Source organism: Sparus aurata, chromosome 13 (genome assembly GCF_900880675.1).
Source record: "Sparus aurata chromosome 13, fSpaAur1.1, whole genome shotgun sequence".
In the NCBI taxonomy this organism is placed as follows: Eukaryota; Metazoa; Chordata; class Actinopteri; order Spariformes; family Sparidae; genus Sparus; species Sparus aurata.
Window position 1 is genome coordinate 8910006 of NC_044199.1, and position 23662 is coordinate 8933667.

Sequence of the window (23662 nt, forward strand, 5' to 3'; positions counted from 1 at the left end):
ATATCTCGGCAGCTCAATACAAAGACCGCTTAGTCAAGTCGTGTTATTACTTCGCATTCTATTGATGATATTAGCTAATTTGTTATTGATTTCAATTCCCACACATTGCACCTTTGAATCAGATTTTCCTTGTGTGTATGTGAACATGGCCTTCTCTTGTCAAACTCTGCACATTCATCATTCTACACAGCGGAGCTCAAACATTCAACTGTGGGAACAAGAAGAGAAACACATTTTTGACTGAAAGTGGAATTTAATGCATTGCAGCACATTAAAAACTTTAAAATCTGTTAGCAAGAATTTCAAAGGGAGTGTTTTTAATCCAGGAACGAGATGCTCAGCTGTTTATCGGTGGATGGCAGTCGACTCTCCAAATGAGGAATGCAAATATTTAATTAATGGTCGCTGTCTGTTAAAAAAAAAAAAAAAAAAAAGCAAAAGAGAGAGGGGGACTGACGTTAAGATCCCATCAAATTACATAAATATTTTGGTTTGGACCAAATGAAGAACTAGAGTGTGACTTCTTCAGCTTTACCTCGGATTTGTTGCAGGTTCCACCCAGGCAGCCGAAGAGGCCGTTGATGGTCTGAATGGCGCAGAGAATCACCTGCAGACAGCTGACTGCGATCAGGGTGCCGAAGAGTCCGGTGTTGAACTGCACCACGTTCTTCGGCTCGGTGCACACTGCCCACTTCTTGGAGTCAGATATGTAGCTCGCATTGCTTGGTAAAAGAAGAGGCTTGTAAATAACTGGAACGTCGTGAGAGCGTCACCAATGCCAACGGGACAGTTCTGCTCGTCACCTGTCTTTGAAGGGTCTGGTCCATTCCCCGTTGGAGAAGCAGAGTGGCCCGTTACCGATGCCTGCAACTGCCACAATGAAACTGTACAGGGCGCCTGCCACACCCTCTGCGGCGAATCCAATCGAGAAGAACATCTGCAGAAGTTCAGCGAGTCAAAAAATCTGAACTTGTTTAAATACATTTAACAACTCACAAAACACTTGTCTGTTTAGACACATTCCAAGGAGGCCGATGCCGCACAGATCTTGAATGTATAAATAATTATTCTCTTTCAGAAACAGAAAAGGAGAACCAGAGCTGTGGTGTGGCTGATGGAGCTGCATTATCTTATCTATCTCAAGTACACCAAAGTGTTGTGCAACGGTGATGCAGCACCGAGTGGCATATTTCTTCTTCTTTTTTCTTTTTTTTTTATCAGCACAACCGGCTTCCATAAAACATTAATATTTAGCTGAGTGTGGAACCAGCTCTTCCTAATCTTGAAAATAACACTTTGACGGAATAATCCTTTATCTCTTACTGGGTGCATGAACTGTCTGACTGACTCACCCCACAGCGGTTTCCACAGCATCCATCTTCTCCGGTCAAGCTGATGAAGAGTGCTGGGATCAACACCTTGAACAGCCCAAAACATACAAAAACAGTAGCAATCCAGTGTTCTTCATGCACATTGTACTTCAGAAATAGAGTCACAGCTCTCTGTAAAAGTTCTAAAAAAAAAAGAAAAGAAAAAAAGAAAACTTACCATCAAACCCCCTCCAATGAGCCCCCCCAGGTATTTCACCTCATCAGTAAGGTGTCCCTCTTTGGAATACTTGACACTCCCCTCAGGAAAGAACAATATTATGTTACAGAGCATGGACATGAACACTAACGGGTACAGAGCACACGCAATGCAACGGGAACATTTCCCAGTACACATGTTGTCAGAGTGGAAACCGACGGACTGATGTGAAACCTCACGACCGTTCGTTGGTTTTTTTTGCTCAAATCCTTCCTGTTTCCAGCCAATGTGAAGCTCGCAGAGAGAGAGAGAGAGAGAGAGAGAGAGAGAGAGAGAGTGGTGAACTGGTGAAGAAAGTGTAATTAGGCGATTAATAACAGGCCTACATACTTTGTTACTTTTTTTATGTAGATTGTACTTGTTGAAGTCGTTTTAATCTAGCGTGATGCCTGTTTATTACCAGACCTGTTCTGAATAATCAAGGACTTCACAGTTGGTTCAGTTCAGTTCAGTTCAGAAAACTTTATTTATCCCATACGGGCAATTCAGTTTACAGCTCCCAGTTATATTAAGTTAGAAAAGAAAGAAAGAAAAAACAAAACAAAACAAAACAAAACAACCACCGTTGGGAAAACAATCTCGGGATGAAAGCTCATGAAAACATGTGAATTGTCTTTTATTGACATAAAACCCACTGTCGTTGGCAAGTTTATTTCACGGTTGCATACAGCTAGACATCTGTATGTATATAAATAGGCCTACTCCTGAACTATTTAATGCCAGAAAAAATGTTATTAAGAGTGTTTTTTGTTAACATTACTCCATTTATGGTACCATAACTATAAGAAATTGTGAAGTTTTGTTCTTGGAGAGTTTTTTATTTTATGTTATAATATGTAAGGCATGTAAATGATTCATTTTACCCTCCACTAATAATGTGTCTTGCTTTTTGTTTGGTTACTTGGATGGTTTGACCTCCGCTGTGCAGAATGTGCCAAGTTTGACACTAGAAGACTGTTTTCACCTCTGAGGGGGAGGAAGTTTATCTGTCCTCGCCTTAAATCTGAGTTTAAAAAGTTCAATATGTGCAAACTTTGCTTTAATTCATGTTTTGTCTTTATTTTTAATTAAAGGTCCAATCTGTAAAAAAAACAAAAACAAAACAAGAACTATGATTATCAACAGAATCTGAAGAAATAAGTGTATTGATGACAATTTAACATCTATGTACACACCTAGTCTGGACCACTAACTGCACGGCTCACAGAGCTAACTACCTATCGGTGGCTACAGTTACCAGCAGTTAATTGCTTTGGTGATATGCTGCCTCTTTATTGGTTTGGAGTGGCCTTGCTTTGACAGGTAGCCAGTTCTTACGTATTGCACCTTTAAGATGTTTACCTTCATTTTGTGACATCACAAGTTCGGACGCCAGTCTGGCCCAATAAAGTGTTTTGTTCATATTTACCACAATAATAACCCAAAAATGTATCATGTAATCATATAAGATGATTTGATATTAATATTCTGCTATTTCCCGTTGAGCAGTTCACAACCAGCCAGCCAGTTTTTTAATATATAATTTTTTGGCCTTTTATGGCTTTATTGATAGGTCAACTGAAGATATGACAGGAAACAGGGAGAGAGAGAGAGGGAGTGACACGCAGCAAAGGGACCCGGGCCGGGTCCGCTGCAGAGCCTCGGCACATGGGGCGCGCGCTCTACCAACTGAGCTAAACGGCGCCCCGCCTCCAGCTGTTTCTGACTAACTTCTGCGGATGACGCAATTTTGATTTCCAAAGAAAAAAGCCTCCCGCTGTTTATTAACTGCTTAGTGGCAAACAGCAGAATGTTATTGAATATAATATTGGGTTGATTTTCAAAAAGGTAGTTTTTGCAAGTTAATTATTGTACACATTTGGGATCATTTCATAGAAACTAAGAATTTATATGTTTCTAAGGATTTTTTATATGTTTTTAAGGATCTGAAAAGTGAATTAGAGAGTGTCTTTACATGCTGAGGCCTACAGTCTGACATAAAACCAGTCAGGAGGAGATCTTTAAGTCCACCAGCTCTGTGAACTTGCGGTGAACTTGTGCAGTGTTTGCCTCTCGGGTATCCACATGGGTGCATGTTTGTCCAACAGAGTATAAAAAGGAGTTTTTTTAATGCAACTTCCGGGCCACACGCTTGTGATGTCAGAGCGACCCTCCGAGATAAGAGTCCACTGTCCCGGCCCTGTGTCCTCTCCTTGTAAACATTTGGGGGATCTTTGCGCGCTCCCCCAGTCTGCTGCTCCTGTGACCGCGCAGCGGCCTGGCTGTAGCAGCTGGACCACCATGGCCACGTCTCCCGTCCGACACTTCTTGGTTTCCTTTGTAATGCCCAAAAAATGTTACGAGGAGATCTTCGTCCATCTTCACATGCACGGTGAGGCTTCTTCTTTGTCACGTATCGATCAAATATTGCGTAAAACTCATTTCCAGATGTGCAGGCGGTGAGGGGGGAGGCTCGCCACTCCCGATTATAGTTGAACGGCGTAAACACTTTAGGAAACTAAAACTGGAAATGTTTTTGTGTGATCTGGGATATTCTTTCTGTTTAATAATTTCAGAAATCACGTCCAGCCAACTGCTCACTGTGTTATCCAGCTGCAGTGACGACATGTAAACATCTGCTGCAGCCTGAATGTTTTCATATTTTTATTTTATTTATTTATTTGTGTCGCAGTGCCGTGCCTGAAGTTTATCCTGAATAAGATTTTTGGATTCTGGATCCTGCTGGAAACTTTCCTGGGTAAGAACTTCTCCTCGGCCTCTCTGATTGAATCACGTGACAGCAGCAGGTCATCAGCAGGTCATTAGCAGGGTCAGCACTGACAAACAAACAACAGGCAAAGATGTTGGGTCACAGGTTTCTCTGGTAAAGGTGCATGTAGCCTAGTATGAATCCTACAGTCAAAAGGTCCCTGCCAGTGTTTTACAATTTGCATTCATGTGTATTTTGCATTTTACTACTTTTGATGGTTAAGGGTCAACGGCTATGCATGATGTTGGCAGAAGAGCCGGTTTGATGCATCGGGGTTGGACGATACTGTCCCATCACAGACATCAGTGCACATGTTGTCCATATCGGCTAAACTTTTTGATTCGAGGAGAAGTAAGACAGTAAAGTTTATTGTTATTCTGTGAAGTATCCTGCCTCCGTGACATGTTTTTTGACGCAAATGTGAGGGAATCGCTGCAAATAATATGTATATTTGGCGATATATCGATATCCCGTTTTTTTGCACCCCAAAAACTGCGTATTCATCGGGGCGTAGTTGGCAGCAGGGTTGTTGAACAGGGTTCAGGCGGTAAAATCATCCCCTATGTTTGCAAAATGACATAAATGCATGCATCGTGTTTAACCTCCCATCCTCCCTCTTCTTCCCCTAGGAGCAGAGAGCATGTAAGGACAAAGAGTGTCTGTTTGGTTCAATATCTAGCCTTGCCTGTCTCATCGATCCTGTGTCTGACTGAAGTTCATGCAAGTTAGAATCAGCCCCCACAGTGGTTTTAATACCAAAAGGAAAACCAAAAGAGAGCCTACTGACTGTCGGGTCATTCAGTGTTGTTCAGTGCAACATATTCTATGAGATAGAAAACTACAGTAATGGCTCTGAAATGTAGTATCAAAATATATCTGAAATTCGTACTCAAGTGCAGCAGGCTACTTGAAGAGTAAATGTTAGTTTAGTTACATTCCATCAGCACTAACAGATGAGATTAGTCGAGCCTTTTGTTTCCACTGTCATGATTGATCACTGTTGATTGTGTCTGTGAGCCCAGTGATCACACCACGACAACCGATAAGTGTTCTGGTGAACGGCTATGAAATACCTGTTAACAGTGAATCATGATTACATCAGGCCTGATGACGACGATGATGATGACATCACAAAGCCACTTCCCTAACGTGTCATCCACGCAGACGCGAAGTGAATCTGGGAAGCTGAATCACAACCGCAGCGCAATGACGTACACAATGCATATTCTTTTCTTTTTTTTCTTCACATAACCGCAGTTGGTTGTTTACATACATTACTGACTTGGTGTTGGTTGTGTTCAGTGACGCAGCGCCTCCTCCACCCCGCCCTCACCTCCCTTGTGTGTCGTCTCACCCGCAGCTCAGCCACCTCAGCTGGTGAAGATACTGTGGAGAAGAAGTGCTGCCGGCATCAGTCTGACCTCCGCCCTGCTGCAGCTTTATGCCTTCTCATGGCCCGTCGTGTACGCCATGGCGCACAACTTCCCCCTCTTGTACGTATTCAACCAGAGTACAGAAGCCTGCGAGCACCCAGCCTAATGCTGATTCACGGGCAGATGAGGTCGTGAGTCCTTCGGTGGCTATCGGTGATATCAGTGTTTCACAACCGTGTTGCGATATAGCCAATGCTTCGCCATAGAAACCGAGAGTTGTTGTAAACAAACGGTAACCTAGACTGATCTTATAGCTTATATATGACCAGACGTTTTACTCAGATCACTCAGGCTGTGTAAGTATGTGACTCACTGACTTTAACAGTAGGTCGTCTTCACGCCCCTGAGTGCACACATGACATCACTGAATTCTTGTTTGACAGATGAAGCACGTTCTGTCAGATTTAAAGACTTTGAGTCCGTTAGTTTACATATCCTGCAGCGAATTATCTGAGTGGAGAGTACTGATCTGTATGTATCTGCAGTTTTCATCATAGATCTGAGCCGCCTTACATGTGTTTTTCTTGTTCTGCTCTACAGTGCCTACGCTGAGAAGCTCCTCGCACTGGCCCAGACAGCGGCGATTGTCTTCCTTATCCTGCATTATCGTGGCGATACCCTCAGAGGTACGGGCACATTTTTCCAACTTCGCATTCCAAATGATCTATATTGTTTCAAGATAACTCGGGCATCACTCTCTTTTTTTTCTCAGTGTCAAGAAATCTGAAGAAAAAGACCTAAACCAATAATGTGTTAGTCAATCTCTAATAGTCAATTTAAAAAACAAAATGCACTGTTTCTAAGTTTAGCAAAAAAAAAACACCCAAATACAAACTCCAAGAAGGCAAGTAGAAGTATAAAAGTGAGCTTTATGAACCAAGCTGGATCTAAAAACAAAAGGCAGGCAGCAAAAGCAGGGATCCAGGTGCATAAAAACACAGTACAAACTAATTTTACACAAGGAACTGAGGCAGCAAACGCAGGACTGGGGAACAGATGAGGAAACGCTGAAGAAGAAAGAGGGAAAAACACAGAATCAAATACACAAGGGAGGAAAGGCTGATAAAGGACACATGAAACTAAAGGTAGCACAGGTTTCCTCAGGATCCGTCGTTCTCATGCGTCCCATTTATTGTCGATGAAGGAGGCCTCGCAATGCATTCTGGTAGTGTTGTTGGCATAAATTTGAGTTCTGGCAGCTTTATGCAAACAGGAGGTGTCGGGCGTGACTCACCGTTTTTGGAAACTCCTGAACGACTCTAAAAACGTAGCATTATCAAGCTAAAATGAAGACAGTGTCAGCAACTGCACGGCTTATTTCTCCCTTAAAATGTCTCCAGGCACTCAGAAGTCATCTCGTGACCATAATTGTTGATACATGTACAGACGCGCAACATTTTCCCCACGAGCAAGCACACCGCTGGCCGTCTGCTGAGACGGACACCGAGCTTACGTAACAGAAAGTTTCCAAACGGGGCCGCCATGTTGGTCTGGTGCGAAATCCCGCCGCACACGGCCCCCACGAGTAGCTTTCGTCCAATCAGGTGCATCCAGTGAGCGTTTACGTGACTGTTGTGGGGCGCGTCCTGTTTTGGTCGGATATACAAAGCGGGCAGAGTTGGGAAGCGCTGTGTGGCCTCGCATCAAACGAGCCCCTGTGGACACTTAACCTTAACAGGGTGGTCCAGAAAGATAAAGGAAGGACACAGACAGGAAGTGGAAGATAGAACCTGACACAAGAGGATAAGACCCAAAGACCACGACAGTAGTATTTATCTTTTGTGTTATTATTTATCTCGCCTTGAATCAGTCTAGTTACTGATTAGTTCCTCTACGAGGAACTGTACGTATGCACTATAAACTGAATGGCTGTTTTCGGCAACAGAGAACTTCCTGTTTACACACTGAGAGTGGATTCAGATAACAGACTCAGATAATTATCGTTTTTGGCAACAGGCAAGCTGGTAACATTAACAAGGAGGCACTAGACAGATACCACCCACGACGGCCACGCTTTCATCAAACCGCTTGCTCTAAAGAACGTCGCCTCCCACTGATGAAACCATTGACGACGAAGATCCTCGGTGCCAAATGTCAGCACTGAGACCATTTCAGAAAGCATTAAGTACCGAATGAGATTAAAAAAAAAAAACTCTTTGTTGCACAGAAGTGAAACCTATGTGAGATATTTAAGGGATTCATTAGTGGAACTTAATATCACAGAGGACTTAAACGTTACATTTCCCAGCAGTAAATATGTCTATCAGGTCTCAGTTTATCAGATCTCCAGGTGACTGTCTTCCTGTTCACCCCCCTGTGGTCACACTGACAACATTTAAAACACATTGACAGAGAGCAGGTTTTAGTTTTAAAGGTTGAGACCATTATTCAACAAGCCTATTTTGACATTTGTCAGACTATTGATTTCATTGGTGACCATTATCATGAAATTTCGTGGTTACAAATGTTCCTCGTGTCTTTGTTTTTTTCATTTCTGTGGCAGGGGCGCTGTTCCTCTCGGCGTACGGCGGTGTGATATTCCTTCTGGGCTCCTACGCGGTGGCAGCAGTCACCTCAGCAATGCAGGCCTCCAGTGTGGCTGCTTTAATTGGAAGCAAGGTAGCAACTCGAAGGCTTATCTTACAAACCAGGACACAGACTCTGTTCCAAACTTAAGTTTTACACTGGTTGCACCGGTGGACCTGACTTTTTTTTTTCATTTAGACGCACCAACACATACTGTAGGTGCACTCAGTAATTAATTACTAATTAATTTTATTTATTTATTTTTTTTACTTTTATGTGTTTTTGCTAATGTTTTCTCTTTTGCTGTTGCTTTTCCTGTAGCACTTTGAGATTTGTTTAAATGTAAAGTGCATTACAAATTAAATTTATTATTATTATTGTTATTATTATTATTATTATTAACATTATTATTATTATTTAGTTTCTTGGCACACTGTGTAAATTACTGTCAACAGGAGACAGTTGCAAATACCAATTGTTCTTAATTTAAATCACAGCACACACAACAAGAAATGGCGATAACCTCAATCATTTAGAAAATAAGCCGCTCAATTTCAGGTGCACCAGTGAATCAATTCAGCGGTTCAGTTTCTGAGTTTCTTTTATTAATAAGACTTGTGAACTGTGACAAGATTGTGCCCAAATTTACCAGAGCGAACGTATTTGCTTGATTTTTTTGTTTTTGTTTCCAGGCTCTTCAGGCCCGAACGAACCACCACAACGGTCACACGGGCCAGCTGTCCACTCTGTCTGTGTTACTGTCGTGCGCAGGTTCTCTGGGTGTTGCCGTCATGTCTCTACAGGTAATACAAACAAACACATCTGCACAACTTCACACTCTGCACTTCTCTAATCTGCCACTAACTGAGAGTGCCTCAAACTTTATTTTGTAGGAGACCGGAGGCTCATTTACCACACTGTCACACATGCTGTCGGCCTGTCTCAGCTGCGTCCTCGTGGTCCAGGTCCTCTGCTACAGCAGCGCTGAGACGCCACGAAAAAGAAACGCAAGTAAATGTTGGAGGACGGTGACGAACACTGATGTCGTGCGCAGATTCTTCCTGCGGTTCAAAAAAAGTTTTGAGCCAAAGTTATAATGTTTACAAAGTCTATTCGTACAAATATTCCTGTGTGTTACACTCAGATCTACTTAAAAAGGTCATAGTGATGTTAATTAATAATTTTATACATTTTGAATGTTATTTCTGAAGCCATCTTTTTTTTATGTTATTTTAAGGGGGAGCGAATAAAAAGATCTTTGTCGCCCCCTGGTGATTCAAATAAACATTACTTTATTCTGAAGGGTAAATGGCAATGGCATCTCCAGATGTCCGTCAAAATAAAACTGTGAGCTCTGTGGTGTGTTTCTCAGAGAGCTAGCTGCTTTTAATTCAAATACAAACATGGCTCACAGTCTGTCTAGGGGTAGGAAGAGTAAGGCAAACATAACCCAGAATTTCGCTGAGTATTTCCAAAGCACACACAGGGTTTAACACTGGAGAAGAAGAGCAGTCGGTCAGTAAACATGAGCGAAAGCATGAGTTCCCATCAGATCGGGTAGAAACATCCTGCTGATGATGCATTACGTCCTGTCAGATGCACTGTTCACTGTTCACAGGAAAACAATATTTATGTCACAGTGCCATCAAGATCATTCCAGCAGGACTACTTTTGTGGTGGCTGCTTTTGTTGTTTTTTTTCTAATATAAATAATATTTCTTCCAACCGTTTTTGAAAGAAATTGTGACATCTGTCAAAAAAAGTAATCATTAAACTCAACGAGTGAAGGTTTCTTTTTTCATATATTATCTCGGTCACCAGGTCACTGGAGCAGCGGTAAAGAGGTTTTTAGGGATGATTGTTGGTTAGTCACAACCAGATGATCATTGCCGTCACAATAAGAACAACTAAGGGGAACTGTCATGAAAGAGAAGTGTGGTAACCACAGTGAGCCCTGTCAAAGGAGGAACTTTCTTCCAAAGCAGGAATCACAACCTTTCCATGAACAGGCCCCTGAGCTTCAACTAAAACCAGCCACCGTGAACAAGGTGTCCAGTGTTGTTCAGTAACACTCAAGATATTAGCAGGAACTCTGCCAAGACTCTCTGAATCGCACACTGCAGCTCGTGTGCACCAACGACACATTAACCTTCTTAGTTTTGGCAGCTTCTTTGTTTGTTTCCACGCGACAGGACACAAGAAACTAGTGACCACGCACCAGGTGCTGTAGACCGCTCTTTATGGCTTCTACATTTCATATCGTATGGATTTTCTTACTGTCGTGCCTGTTGAACTGTACTGTGAACTGTGAATTTAATGATGCTGTGAATTATTATTATTATTATTACTATTATCTCTTGACATTCAGCAATGAAATAAAACTTTGCCACGGAATGACGTATATTTAAGTGAAAGCAAACAGAGTTATCAGAGCCGACACCTTCAGTCACCCTTACATCAGGACTGTGAACGGCACAATCAAACATTATCTGTGTGTACATATTAATCTTGGCTTGTTATGTACAACTGATGCATTTTCACACAGCTGACTTTCTGAACAACCCTTTTATTCCCCCCACCCCCCCAGGCACAGAGGTTTTTTTTTATTTTTTAACTTTAGTTTTTAATGTTATTTTCATTTACAAACATTGAAAGAACAACACTGACAATAATCCCCCACCACCCCCCAAAAAACTAAACAAAACAAACAGTAAAGGGAGTCACTTTCTTGAATATTTCAGTCTTCGTTTCCCAGGTCCTCGTGTCTATCGCTGTTTGAGTTCTTGTATATAGTCCATTTCTCCCATTTTTGTTCACCCTGCACCTCTTGTAGTCTCATACGAAATGTCATCTTCTCCATTATGTATATTTGCTCGACAATTGCATCCACTGATCCTGGTTAGGTGGGTCTACCTTACACCAATTTCTAGTTATAGCTTTCTTACTCGCAATCAATAGTATCTTTACCAAATATCTATCTCCAATATGCATATGTCCTTCATTCAGGTTACACATGTACAGAGTCTCACAGTTCATGGGGATATTATATCCCAGTATCTTCTGCATGACATTGTGTGCCATTCCCCAAAACCTTACAATTTTATTACATTTCCCAAAAATATGAGCATGGCCTGCTTCTAATTCGCCACATTCTCTCCAACACAAGTAATTGGTTTTTGAATATTTATTTTTTATTTTAGGCGTAATAAAGAATCGTATCAGGTTTTTCCACGAGAATTCCCTCCATGACTGTGAGCTGGTGGTGGTTTGATGTGTTTTCCACATCTCTTGCCATTGTTGATCCATGATGTCTATGCTGAGTTCCGATTCCCATTTTTCTTTTACATATTTGGTTGAATTTTTATTTACTGTCAATGCTTTATATATAATGCCGATATAATTCTAAAAGAAATTCCTGCGTATGATTTGATTAGAAGTTGAGTTACACCCCACACTTCCATGGAGGGATCTCTTCTGATTTTCTTCTTGTAATAATCCCTTAGTTGTAGATATCTATGAAAGTCATGTTTCCCCAGATCGTGTTTATCCTTCATATTTTGAAAACTCTGCAGCTCCCCTTTCTCCTCTAAAGTGCGCCATGCCGTGATTCCCTTAGTTAACCATGTTTTGAATCCCCTGTCATATTCGTTTGGTTTGAAACTACTATCAACTGCCAGCCACAGGCACAGAGGTTTTGAAACTGCTTGTTAGCTCTGTGAGGTGCACGCGCCCCGGGCCAAACTGTAGCCGCCCTGCTAACATGAGACACACCCAGTGTACAAATCCTGTATGAGAGGCAAACTGGTCTCTACACATCAGCATATATATTTTTAGTGCATACAAGCTGATTAATGGACAACAGACTAGATTTTTACTAGAGGCTTCAAATAAATGATAATCACAGCCTGTCCTTTGAATTTCAGTTTTAGTTTCTGATAGCAGGGCGAATTAGCAAATGATAGCATACTAACGTGCTGAACTAACATGCTGAGCAATGTGAACATTATACTAAATGCTAAACATCACATAGGTGTGCCATTGTAAGCATGTTAGCATCCTGACGTTAGCTTCTCTTATTCGACTCATTAAACTTTCTCCTTTGATTTTTACATTTAGGTTTGAAGTGACCAATATTCAACATTTAAATTCAAATAAGCTTTATTGACAAAAGAAAACTTTTACAGGGCTTCTTTTTTTTTTCTTTCACATGTCAGAACATTATTTTCTCTTTTTCTTTCTGTTTCCAATAATAATAAAAAAATCCTTTCAAGTCATTCTACAGTCCGTCATCTTGAAATGACGTGTGGTCACCTGATAATGTTAGACATATTGTGAAACTACAATATTAATCGCTGCACTTTCTGTTCTCTAATTATTCAAGCAGCCAGTGGGGAAATTCATCACTTGGTCAATTTCAAACATACCGGTGAGATAAACCTCAGCTGAATGAAGTCGACACCTCACGATCCAATTTAAATTGTGCAAGGCGTTAGTACTAAAGGCAGAGTATAATTTGAAGTATAATATGGTAGAAGATTAACTTAATTGAGCCTGTATAAAAGAAACTGAGTCACACCACAATGTCCTTCAATAAAAAGTCTGATAGTTTATTTGCTCTTCAAGTCCATTTCACTGACACATTACTGCCCATAACAGGAAGCGTTCTGTGATACAATCATGAAACATTGCCAAGCTGCTGTACGTAACATTCATTTATACTGCTCAACGCTCAGAACAACCTTCATGAGGTTTAATGACACACAAATCATCGGAGACTTTACACTGAAACCATCTGCCATGTCCAAACGAAAAATATCTAAACTTGATCAAGCATTTGTGTGTTTTTTGACATCAGTCCTTCCCCAATCTGCGTATACGTCTAGATTTGTTAGATACTTCAATTAATCAGGCTCAACTAACCGGTAAGTTTTTAATTTGTACTCATTGTAGACAAGATTTCCATTCATACTGCACAAATTACTGTTAAAAGTGGTGGACAGCATACCATGTTTAAAGGTCCAGTGTGTAGAATTTATGGGGTCTATTGGCAGAAATGGAATATAACAGTCATCGTGTTCATTTGTGTATAATCCTCTGAAACTAACAACCATTATATTTTCATCACCTAAGAATGAGCCTATTGACAGAGGGAGCAGAGCCCGCTTCCACAGAGCCCGCCGCTTTTTAGCAGCCACTGTGCGGGGAAAGGTGAGGCGAGGAGTACTCAGTTGGTCGCACTAAATCCTGCACACTGGACCTTTAAGGGTCAGACGTAGTGTGTCTGGTTTCTGTTTGAAGGAGTAATCATGTGCCAGTTTAGTTTGGTAACTTAGGTACTTTTTTGGTGCCTGAACCGTTGAAAATGTGTTCAGCCGGATCGATGTGAACAACACAAATGGCAAAAGGTTCAACACAAAGTTTCTGGTCAGATGTGCTTGAGCTAATATTTTAAAGACAACTTTTCTAGACTAGTAATGTGGTCGATGGAAGACTATCACAGTCTGTTAGATCTGCCCTGTCCTGACCCACTTGGACCCTTCAAAATAAATTCACTTGTTGTATTTAACAGACTTAAGAATGCCCCATAATAAACCACATACATAGTTTATAGTACAAATAAGCGTCATCAAGAAGTTGCTCCAAAGTATAAAAAAAATGGCAATGGCAAGGTAAGGAGACCAAAACTTCAACTTCATAATACAAAATAAACTCAAGTAACATCCGTCTCCTGTGTTATATCATGGAAACCAATAGGACATATGCGTGTTCTTAAAGCTACAGTACAAACACATTGTGTTTTAAAGTTGCAAACTTGTTCACTCACTATTGAAATGACTTATGACTAATAATGGATCATTCAGTTCTCGACACTTTGCAAAGTATCATGCACTTTGTGAAGAAAGCACCAGATCTGGCTCACACATTAGAAAGGAGTTTTGTACAAAATGTACCAGCAGCATCCATGTCATGGTAATGGACCCACTGGGCTGAACTGTACAGGCCTCACAGAACCTGAAGTCTACTGCAGACTGGTGCAGCGACACTAATGGCACTGAGCTGTGGGTCAGTGGGACGTATCATCATTTCATCTGCCTGTTGGCCTATTTTAAGCTACTCAGTAACACTGACTTATGCTCATGATGAGCTGGAGGACGTAACTTACCATATGTACACAATGTTAATGCTAAATGATCTCTCCCTAACACCCAAAGGCAAACCGCAAATTATTGTCAATGATCATTTGAGGAGAGACTTCAACTGTGGTTCTTTTTCAAAGTCGTAATCAATAACGAGTTACCGTGTGTGTCAAATAACGCTTACAAAATAAATATTAGTGGCATGATTGTCATAAATGACTTATGTGATATACAAGTATTAATTTAGATGATTTTAATATAATTTGATTAGATATCACACAAAAAGAAACTTAAATAAAACTTCAAAAAAAATTATAATCATAAAATGTCATCAAAATCAAACTGCCGAATAACTTACAAAAACTCCCCAGTAACAAGTTTATCTTTTATATTTCCTTTTGAATAATGACTTAAGCACACCACTTTGTCATATCACTGTGTCACTTTAGCAGCTACAATTGTAAAAAAAAAGGTTTTTGGGCGCTTTCGATTGATGGTCATGATACACTAAAGGTCAATGATTTCATGAATATTATTTGTGGGACAGGAAGCAAGTTTCTCAAAAAACACACACGGTAAACTTTAGACTTTACTTCCTACACTGATGAGCTGCTCCTCTTATAGAGGACGGAGTTTGTTTCTAAAGGACGAAGAAATGTAAATGCTGATTATTACATCTGAGGGTTCATACAGGCAAAGAAAAGCCATGTAGCACACACATACATACGTGTACTTAGAGGCAACCAGGTGAGTTTTTAGTTAAAACTCAATGACAAATAGTAACAGGTAAGCTTGCCACCAGCTACATGGAAGAAATTTACTTCATTACACCTGTAAATGTATAACTGCTGTCCTAAAGTGTTTCTGGCTCTGTCAGACCATGTGCATTCACAAGAAGTTGTAAATCACAATTTCCTGCCTACTTTTACTGCAGCTTTTCTGGATTTGACATCTATTTATTATATTATATATATATATATATATATATATATATATATATATATATACATATATATATATATATTTGTATTTGTATTTCACTGTACATTCATCCTTCTAGAGAAGCTCATCGAGGCATTAAGCGATGCAAATGAGCTCAGGGTGTGGTGAAACATAACACAGTATGACATGAGTCAGTTCAGTAACAACTGTAGGTTTGTAACTTTCCCTATAAAAAAATAAATAACAAATAAGTAAGTCAGACAATAAAGATGCACTAAACTGTGCTTGCATTTGTCAGTATGCTGGTTTCTGGTTCAAAAGTTAGAAATCAGTGTGTAGAAAATTAAGAAGAACCTGGAGGTAGTCTTATCCTGATGAAGACAGCAGTTTTCCTGCCAGTTTTTCTAGACAAGCTGGGTCTTCTGTTTATGTGGTCAAAACTAAGTCCTTTTTCTGAAGACTTTGGAGGATTCTTGCCTGCCTCGGATGATGCTCTTCATAAAAGGTCTTTTCAAAACTTTCCGTCAACGTCAAATAAAGTTAAACAAAGCAAAAATGTATCATGAGCAGATTTTTTACTTCTGTTGCTTCATCATCGTTTGCATCACCTCCCGCCAACACGATGCTAACGCAGCTCATTTGTGTGATTGGCACATTTTCATCTGTGCTGCTTCTCTACTAACGTGTGATGAGAATAAACGGAGGCATTTACTTCTATCTTTGTTTCACCAGAGTCATCATAGTTGTACGATGGAGAACAGCTGCTACTGTAGAGCACGGAGCTGCTACCACCTGTCATCAATTCATATAAAACTTCATGTGCAGCTGTTGTTGGCACGATCGCTTCGTGTTCTCGTAACAGTGGGCCACATTTGATGCTTTCTCCAGAAAAATACAGAGCTGTGTCCAGTGCATGACTTCTATATGTCTTGGAATGGCATGACTGATGAGTTTATAAAAAGAGTCCCTACACCTGATAGCCCAGAGGACATACATGAGCTAGCTGGCTAGCTTTTAAGCTATGTCTCATTATATCTGTGCACACGTCACCAAAACAAATCCAAGTATGTGTCTGTCAGAATTGCCTCAAGCTCCTGACTGCAGTTTTGAAATTTCCTCCTTCTTCCTGTCTCATTTTGTCAGTTCTAATACGTTTTCTTAATGGAGTGTAAAATGTTACCTTTGCTCCTTCTCTTTCCCATAAAAAAGGGAAAAGAGCACATCCTGTTTTTTCTTTCACCTTATAATAACAAACTCATTAAATGAGGAGTCATTTAACCTGCGCACTCAGAGCTTAATGAGTTACCCATTTTCCATTTCCTTGTCCCTGGTGTTATCTGAACTGCCGGTACAGTTTTCGCAGTTCATCCCAAAAGAGCAACGACAGGATGGTGTGTGGACCGAGTCGGAAATAAGAGGCTCCCAAGCCTTTGTAGAGTCCCAACAAGCCCTCCTTTCTCAGCGTCTTCGAAAAGCAGTCAGCGAATCCTTTATAGAGCTGCCCCTAAGAGATGAGGAGATGAAGGTCAGCCTGGGACTGATCAGCTGAACGTTCCCTTTTGATCAGTCACTACTCTTAAATTATAATCCTTAAATCCCAAAACCTGTAGCCTTCAGACCCAACCAATGCTGACATCACTTTTTAAGGAATGTTAGGAATGTTTTCTACCTTACTTCAGCATCAGAGAAAGGGCGTTTTTGACATTTTCATTCATTTCTGACAGGCTGAGTACAATTTGATGAAGAGCCTACTTAAAATCCGGATCCAGCAGATTTAAATATGTTTTTTTATATAACATTTGGTTTGACTGATTCAAAGGGGCCTGTTGTTAAATAAGCACAATTCCCCTTTAAGATTTTACTTCCTGTGAAACCCTTGTGCACTGGTAAATCATTAGGCCTAGGAATGGCAGACCCCAGTTACAATAATAAATAATATCTAGCGAGGCATGTTAAGAATGCAAGTGCGTTTAACAAGTGAGTTCTGAAAAATGTCAGCCATACATAACATCAATAATTAAGTTTGATATGATGAAAACCTAAAGCAGTGAACCTTTTAACACATTGATCCGTCTCCTCACCTTGCCCAAATTATCCACAGGCTGGTTGTAGAGCCGTGTGCTCACTACATCGAAAGGTGTCATTGCCAGCACCACCACCACGCTGCTGATCATGCCGGCACTTAGGGCCACCAGAAAGCTGTCCTTAGGGAACATCTGGGGAGGAAGAAGAGGAAAATAACAATGTGGTGAGGCGACAACCTTAAAGCAGCTACAAGGAACTTTGATTTTCCTGTTGATTCTGGCGCCCCCTGTGGATAAAAGCGGTAAGAGCATCAGAGCCTTGTGGCTAAACATCTTACTCTAGCTATAATAACTATCATAACCATATACAAACAGTCAATCTTCTTGCTGAAGGTGCTGTTTGCTTATGAAGGCATTAAACTGAGACTCTTTCATAACAGTTAAAAGTTCCTTGTGATATGTTAATAAGTAATAATTAAAGCTGTGAGCGGCTTAAGCTGCAGTATGACAGAAGGGAGAAATGACAGGATGTAGCACCGGTGCAGTGATACTAGACTAATGTATGTTCATCAAGGTACCACCACGTGTGAAGCCATTTCTAATTTTAACGGGTCATGATCTCCCACAGGCAGCGAGACAGAAGAATGTATTATTAATAGCGCGACATACAACACACTCTGCAGTAGCTAAGGCCTAAACCTGCTGTTTTAACAACACACAAAAAAATATAAAAGTGAGTTTATTATGTGCTGGAGACTAGAGTTGAATTGCCTTGGACGATCACACAACAATAAAATAATAAACATAGCAGTAGTTCAACTTTTATGTTTGAAAGTAGGCCACCTGAACATAATGGAGTTCCATAGGTGGGAGCTGAAGCTACACTTCAACAGTCATACAGCAGCTTATGTAAGAGCGAGTGGGAGTGTCGCATACCCCAGACGTTGGGAGGTGTGGACAGACCCGACTCCAGCCTCACTAACCCACCGACAAGTAAAGTACACATAAGAACATCATGATTCTTGTCTGGTCGGTCAGTTGGATACGACACTGTTTCATGATGGTATCGGTTCTGGCATTTAGTATGAAAGCCCTTTTTTTTTTAAAGTAGAGCTGGGTCAGCAGCAAGTAAACCAGTGCAGTGGTTGTGTAAGCTACATGTTTTCAGCCGGGGGGGCCAATGATGGGTGTCGAATTTCTGTTCCACTGCCTGGCGCTTTGTCAGAGCCACAATGACTGCTTTTGTAACCTGCACACAGCTACTGACTACAAATGATCCCTTTCTGAAGTCCGCATTTTCTAAACTTCAGAGTTTTTTAAGTCCCCAACTGATGATAATTGTCACAAACAATGGATCTGCTGATTATTTTCTCAATAAATCAGTCTAAAATGTGAGCAAATATAGACTACGGACCCAAACTTTTGCCCTTGGGAGGCAAAAACCAAAACTTAATGGTGGGCCACGGGCCAAATGTAAACACATACTTTATTATGTTTCATGAAAAATGGTACAAGGTTCCCTTAACTGACTGACTACTGTAAACACGAAACCCTGCCTGCCATGTTCAACGGTGACTTATATTATATCTTTCTTTAAATTAAGTTTGTGTTGTTTATTCTAAATATCTGCCAGGCCAAACAGAAACTTAGGGATAGTAAATAATAAGAGATGCCCCGGCACAGACGCACAGATCCTTTTGAACTGGTACTAAATTGTCATATGCAGGAATGGCAGACCCCGCCAGTTACGCCAACCACTACCATACAGAGAGGCTATCTCAGAATGCAGCTTCAAACACTGTTCAGGGGACCCTATTCTGCTCTGAGCTCTGAGTTTGTATTATCACCCCATTAACATTGTAAATGTTAAAGTCCAGAGTTTGAATTTCTTCTCCAAACCAACATAATGCTCCCACGAATTCCTGCCTAATCCTCCCAGCTCATCTCATCATAGAAGATCTATACGAGTTATGCAAGAACCCCCCAAAACAGTCATGTTTATTCTTGAACTGTGCGGTCATCCGGAAGGTGTGCACGTATGCTGGACGGCTGAGGAAACAACATTCCTCCTTTGCGCCTCGTTTCCACTCGTGATCGAACCGAGAGGAGTGTCAAATTAAAAAATCTAACCTGTAGGTCGGTCACAAGCTCCTTGGAGGAGGAGAAGGTGGAAAGCTGTGCAGCTGACCCCACGCTGACCCTGGGCACGGCAGCACTGGAGCCCCTCCACAGTCCCAGAATGCCGTGCTGCTTGTAGATGGCTGCCAGAGCGTGGATCATCCCCTGACAGGAAGAGGAGGAACACGTGAGGAAGAAGATGATGATTATGCCTGTCCTGCCTCAGCAGCACCATCAGTGTGGGGTTACATTATGTTACCTGGTGTTTATACTGATGTCCAACTGCGATGGAGGAGGTGGACTGACTCTGCAGATGAGTCTTGACCTGTCAGTGGAGACGAGTCGTTTAAGTGACAGCTCACCTTGAAATGTCACAGCTGATGGACCTTAAAGGGGCAGTACACAGAAAAACTGGTGTCAAGTCAAACTCACCAAGTACACGGGGCTGCCCATGACAGCTCCCACCACTCCGGCCACAGCCCCTGCTACCGTGGTTTTGAGCGCATTGACTCTCCCGTTCGTGTGGATGTAACCGGAGGATTCGATGACAGCGTACGAACCGAGCCGCACTCCATTCATAAAAAACTGATAGACGAGCCCGGGCATCAGTCCCTTCTGTAAGCCGGCCAGGCCGTCCACTTTTCCGATGGTGTAAAAGGCATGAAACACGTTACGGTAGTAGACCTGGTAGGTGCCGCGGCTCTGGAGCTCTCCCTGTAGCTGCATCCGAGTCTTGACGACCTCCAGCGGGTTGGTGAACAGACACGCTCCGCACGCCGCCGCTCCGCTCAGCACGAAGTCCATCGCGACTGTCCGCCGGCCCGAGGACAGATGTGGAGTTCAGGCCCGCTGCCGGTCCGACCTGCCCTTCATGACGGGGAGTTTCTGCCCAGAGGCGTCCCCTCCTCTCCGAATATGATTACATACACACTCACACTAGTGTGCCACCGTGAGGCGCATCCGTGCGCAGCCATATGAGTACTTCAAGAGCGCCCTCGTGAGCTCGTAATTCTGACAAACGAAGTGGTAGATGTGGTTGTTGAAGGGGCACTAAGTGGAGAAATTCAAACTCAGAATAATGAGGTAATAGTGCAAATTCAGAAATGTAAATTTTTTTCCATAAATTGATATAAAACTGTTGTCAGAGGAAAAATAAGGTCCCCAGAACACTATTTGAAGCTAGAAAGGTGGCAGGGTCCGCCACATACAGTATATCCAAGGTAACAGTATTAAGTTGTGATGTCCTCTCAGGTCAGTTTGTTTAAATGTATCCAGTCATGAAACCGGGGGAGTTTGTTTATATAGTTTTCGTTTAGTAAAAACTGTCAGTGAGGATCTTTCTCTTCTGATTAAAAAAATGTCTTCCACCAAACTACATAGCGTTGCTTTAATCGACACAAACTAACACATAAATTCCAAGCAGAAATATTTCTAATTTAATTCTCTGAGTCAGTAAATTTCTTTTCTGTGTGTTTTATTTTACTTTGTAATTTTTATTGTGGAAAAAATGTGTTGTATCATTCATTATATCATTTTAGTCTACTAGTCTATTATTTGCATTTTTTTAGTTTTGGTTGACGTTAATAGTTTTTTTCTGTTGATTGTGTACCAAAATGACATAAATTTAAATTATCATTTGTAGAAACATGTCTTCTCCTAATGCACAGTATTGTGATGGCCATAACGGACTTACATCACTTTTAAAATCGTGTTAATGACAGAAGACAAACAAGGACTACTGCATATTTATTGCTAACACTATGTATTGTCTTGTAATTGAATACTTCATCACAACACTATGTGTCGCTGTTATACATACTGTGTTTCTCCCAAAGTTTTTCAATACAGTTTTGGCAAGTAGAATACAATGACTAACATGTGTTGCTTTTCCATGATCAGCATCCCTTTTGCAATTCATACATTTATATTAGAAAAACAATGGACAATCATAAAACCCCAGAAAGAATGACGGCATGCTTCCTAGGCAACCTGCTAATTTAATACACACTAAAACTGAATATGATAAAACTTTCATTGAATATAAATAGAAATACTAACCTACTATTTCCAGTGGTGATTTGGCCTACACTCTTTTTGTCACCTAAACATATCATCTTGGAGAACAGTACCAAAGCATGCGTTACGTCTGTACGTACTTATCTTCTCAGCCAATGAAAGCGAATCTTTATCTTTGGTTTGTCGACGTCAATTACGTAGTGCGTTCAGATAGGTTCGGATGAAGTGGCGGCCATATTGCAGAATCATATCGGTTCATAGCCCGGTGCAGATACAGTGAGAGCCGAGGCTGACATCACATTTGATTCTGTTGCGCATCTTAGTGGCGAAAAGGAGAATTATACAGGTTATTTTATTCATTGTTATTGTTTTGTATCTTCGTACTATTAAAAAGGCAAATCATAATCATATTTTTGGGAATAATGAATGCAATTATATTGAAAAACAGAATTTGTTCTCTGAGGAATGTGTACCAAAAAAAAAAAAGTTTAAGCATCTGATTCAATCCCTGTTCAGCCACATTATCACAACTCTGCAATACAAAAAAACAAATCTGTCACCACATTAACTGTCTGGATTGCTTTATCTAATTAAAAGCACTAACCTTCCCATTGCACGTTATTGTGCAGAAATGTTTTTGATGTGTAAATGATGTTCAAATGACATTAAATAGATTTTCATTAGGATGAGCGGGTGGTTAATGTAACCACACACTCCAAATCCAAACCGAGAAAATCCATCTTCGCATAGCCAACAAACTCAAGCCAATTAACTCCTGTCTGAATAAAAATAACTTTTGACGCACAGGTTGGATTTAATGGGTTGACCTGGTCAGTGCTGCTGCATCTACGGAAGCAGTAATTAAGCGAGCCAGTTCATTTATCCTTAATTACAAAGATGTAGATCAAAGGTCAGCACACCGCAGAGAGGAGGGAGACTGTCTTGGTGAAAAACTGATTATCTGCATTATTTATTATCGCGATCTCCGAGCTTCTCTGGGGGTTCATTTTTCTCACTTCATCCACATGTTTTTAGATTTTGAACATAAATGTGCAGTTCTTGACATGAAGCTCCGCCTCCTCCGTGACCTGAGGTGGATCTGGGTACAGTCAATATTGGGTACCAGGACGGCAGCATCACTCTCAATTAGATTAATGTCGAGGGAGAGAACATGGACTTCCAGCGCTGTTTATAACCACATCTCTGTTTAATCAGCTGGAGAGCACTTACAAGCCCAGCTGCTCTGGGATCACACACATATTGACAACTCTGATGTGTGTGCAAATGTAATGGGATTTCTACTTTACACTGAATTAATTAAACAGGAAAAGCTGATCCACCGGCCTTGAAAGCAGCATCAAACAGCCGCTAGTCTCTCGTCAATGAACGATGAAGTTGTAGCAGTGTAATCGTGGTAAAAATGTATGTAATGTTGATCAGTGTGTCTGACAACGATGTATTTCCAGGTGATTAAAGGTATAGTGACGCTACTTCTGAGCTACAGACTAAACATGTCTGGGTTGGTGGGTTTTGTTCATCGTCACTGAGCTGGATTAGACTTGAACGTAAAATCTGTTTCACCTCTACCCCCGTCAAATAGGATTTGTGCTCAGGATCTTTTGGGCTTAAACCCTCCTAAATAGGACTGCATTTCATGTCTTGGTTCGAGCGTTTCTTCTGTTGGGCCACCTATTCATTTCATGCATTTCTCACAGCACCGCAGGCCTGTCTGGCCCCCCGCCAAAAAATCCCAGCTACCTTTCTATTGCTAACTATAGCAGTTGGAAAGGTTTAATCCTGTGAAGTTAATTAAAACTTGGCCGTCAATGGTGGGTGTAGATCAGATCAGGAAGCTGAAATGCTGTATTATCCTAACACCAAAAGCTGAAGCTCCTATAATGCTGAACACATTTATTTGTTTGCACTTGAGTGTGATCGTGATAAACCTGCACATATTGACACATTTTAATGTATAGTTACCATCATGGATTTCGTCTTATGCAAATTTAAACTGTTGTAGCAGTTGTAAAATACTGACCATCGACCAGCTGGCTCATTATGTCCTTATCTGCCTATGCAAACCACCACCAGTGTGACAGTACAGCGTCCCTCAGCCTCTTTCCCTTCATA

The 23662-nt window shown here is 41.1% G+C and overlaps 3 protein-coding genes across 3 annotated transcripts; 1 reads left to right on the plus strand and 2 right to left on the minus strand.

The window, feature by feature from the left end:
- Positions 1-233: 233 nt before the first annotated feature.
- LOC115594860 (transmembrane 4 L6 family member 4-like) lies at positions 234-1789 on the minus strand. Its single transcript, XM_030439142.1, has 5 exons — positions 1549-1789; positions 1353-1418; positions 804-937; positions 536-722; positions 234-409 (listed from the first exon to the last, which is right to left on the minus strand). The coding sequence occupies exons 1-5, from the start codon at positions 1723-1725 to the stop codon at positions 392-394; spliced, it is 582 nt and encodes a 193-aa protein (XP_030295002.1). The 5' UTR covers positions 1726-1789; the 3' UTR covers positions 234-391.
- A 14-nt stretch (positions 1790-1803) lies between these two features.
- Positions 1804-10689, plus strand: LOC115594859 (mannose-P-dolichol utilization defect 1 protein-like). The gene is made up of 7 exons (XM_030439141.1): positions 1804-3958; positions 4259-4324; positions 5697-5829; positions 6310-6395; positions 8273-8388; positions 8988-9098; positions 9189-10689. The coding sequence occupies exons 1-7, from the start codon at positions 3697-3699 to the stop codon at positions 9390-9392; spliced, it is 978 nt and encodes a 325-aa protein (XP_030295001.1). The 5' UTR covers positions 1804-3696; the 3' UTR covers positions 9393-10689.
- A 2189-nt stretch (positions 10690-12878) lies between these two features.
- slc25a35 (solute carrier family 25 member 35) lies at positions 12879-20564 on the minus strand. The gene is made up of 5 exons (XM_030438297.1): positions 19949-20564; positions 19776-19841; positions 19529-19681; positions 17456-17590; positions 12879-16878 (listed from the first exon to the last, which is right to left on the minus strand). Exons 1-5 carry the CDS (start codon positions 20318-20320, stop codon positions 16708-16710), a joined length of 897 nt encoding a protein of 298 aa, XP_030294157.1. The 5' UTR covers positions 20321-20564; the 3' UTR covers positions 12879-16707.
- Positions 20565-23662: the final 3098 nt, after the last annotated feature.

What these genes read in the sequence shown, in the direction of transcription:
- LOC115594860 (XM_030439142.1), bottom strand. Translation starts at nt 1,725, where the DNA reads ATGTGTACTGGGAAATGTTCCCGTTGCATTGCGTGTGCTCTGTACCCG. An exon ending in TCATTGGAGGGGGTTTGATG is followed by an intron (nt 1,419 to 1,548) that starts GTAAGTTTTCTT and finishes GGGCTGTTCAAG; the next exon opens with GTGTTGATCCCAGCACTCTT. An exon ending in GCTGTGGAAACCGCTGTGGG is followed by an intron (nt 938 to 1,352) that starts GTGAGTCAGTCA and finishes GAACTTCTGCAG; the next exon opens with ATGTTCTTCTCGATTGGATT.
- LOC115594859 (XM_030439141.1), top strand. Translation starts at nt 3,697, where the DNA reads ATGCAACTTCCGGGCCACACGCTTGTGATGTCAGAGCGACCCTCCGAG. An exon ending in CCTGCTGGAAACTTTCCTGG is followed by an intron (nt 4,325 to 5,696) that starts GTAAGAACTTCT and finishes TCTCACCCGCAG; the next exon opens with CTCAGCCACCTCAGCTGGTG. An exon ending in TTGCCGTCATGTCTCTACAG is followed by an intron (nt 9,099 to 9,188) that starts GTAATACAAACA and finishes TTTATTTTGTAG; the next exon opens with GAGACCGGAGGCTCATTTAC.
- slc25a35 (XM_030438297.1), bottom strand. Translation starts at nt 20,320, where the DNA reads ATGGACTTCGTGCTGAGCGGAGCGGCGGCGTGCGGAGCGTGTCTGTTC. An exon ending in TGGGCAGCCCCGTGTACTTG is followed by an intron (nt 19,842 to 19,948) that starts GTGAGTTTGACT and finishes CTCCACTGACAG; the next exon opens with GTCAAGACTCATCTGCAGAG. An exon ending in GACATCAGTATAAACACCAG is followed by an intron (nt 19,682 to 19,775) that starts GTAACATAATGT and finishes TCTTCCTGTCAG; the next exon opens with GGGATGATCCACGCTCTGGC.